Here is a 1,215-nt window from a genome sequence, read left to right on the forward strand (position 1 = left end):
GTCCTCCTTCTCCTGCTCCTCGCCATCCTCCTGGCTCTCCCTGATGGCCTTCCGGATGCAGGCGTTTAAACAATGGCGAATCACATGAATCAGCTTTGCTAAAACGTGCAGGAGAATCGATAATTAATTTACATGTTTCCTCAACAAAATTATCTGTCTAATAGCAAAATTACAATTCCCCTAACACTAACAGTATTATTTAAGGGAAACCATTAAGAAACGCACTGATGCACAAAGCTCTAAAATGACCAACGCTGAGCGCACGGAGTGCTCGCTGTGGAGAACACAGGACACGCACGGGGACGCCGTGTCAGTACCTATGTTGGTGCAGGCAGTGTGCTCGTGGGCGTACTGGTAGAACTTCCTGGCGGCTGCGCGGTTCATCTGGAGCAGTGTGACACAGCGCTCACACCACACCTCCTCGGGCTGGTTCACGGGCAGGAAAGAGTTAAAGATGAGGCTCACCAGGCGTCGAGACACAGGCCGGGAATCTGATGCCAGACGGGCCAGAATGTGCTCCATGGGACATATTTTCCAAAACTGTATAAAGCATGGATGCAGAAGGAAACCATCAATTGTTCCTGTAATCTTGAAAACATTTTAAGCAAAATTGCCAGAGTGTCATCAAAAAGGAACTAACTTTTATATTTAAGAATATTCATCTCAAATGACTGTACCAGAATCTACGACACTTCTGTGGAGACATGAAAATTAATAAATCCATGTTTTAAAAAGCACTGATGGATAACGTTCCTAGGTATAAGGTTGCTGGGGGGTAATTATAATTAATTAGCACCGTGCTTGTTGCACAGTAAACTCAAATGAGAGCTGTGTTTATCAGTCTAATCATTTAAAAATTTCCTAAGACACCTTAACTTTCGGCCCATTAATGTGACAAGTGAATTAGAAATTTTACAATGGTTTCGACATAGAAAGCTAAAGTGGATCCCCATCTCCCTCGGGAACGCCCAAGGCCACCCAGACAGAGGGTCCGCAGTGGCACCCTCTTGCAGGCACACCCACCCACCCTCTCAGTGCCAGTCTGCCTAGGTGACCACGTGGCTTCCTCCAGCCCACCTCACTGCTGCCGGGGAACCGCATAGATCAGAAGTGTCTTACTGGCCCTCTGCTCAAAAGCATCAAAGTTGTCCACTGCCCACAGTAAAAGGGCCAAACTTCTAAGCAAGAAATTCAAGATAAGAGGAAAATATCACA

The 1,215-nt window shown here is 46.3% G+C and overlaps 1 protein-coding gene across 4 annotated transcripts in view; it reads right to left on the minus strand.

Moving 5' to 3' along the window:
- The window catches only part of NCAPG2 (non-SMC condensin II complex subunit G2), a 45,821-nt gene that overhangs the window by 24,193 nt on the left and 20,413 nt on the right, over positions 1-1,215 (minus strand). For all 4 annotated transcript variants that reach the window (XM_011380595.2, XM_023523597.1, XM_023523599.1 and 1 more), the window contains 2 exons: positions 318-540; positions 1-98 (listed from right to left, as the gene is read on the minus strand). In XM_011380595.2, coding sequence (XP_011378897.1) covers positions 1-98; positions 318-540 — 321 coding nt within the window. The remainder of the gene's footprint in view (positions 99-317; positions 541-1,215) is intronic.

Source organism: Pteropus vampyrus, unplaced genomic scaffold, assembly GCF_000151845.1.
Source record: "Pteropus vampyrus isolate Shadow unplaced genomic scaffold, Pvam_2.0 Scaffold396, whole genome shotgun sequence".
Lineage (NCBI taxonomy): Eukaryota > Metazoa > Chordata > Mammalia > Chiroptera > Pteropodidae > Pteropus > Pteropus vampyrus.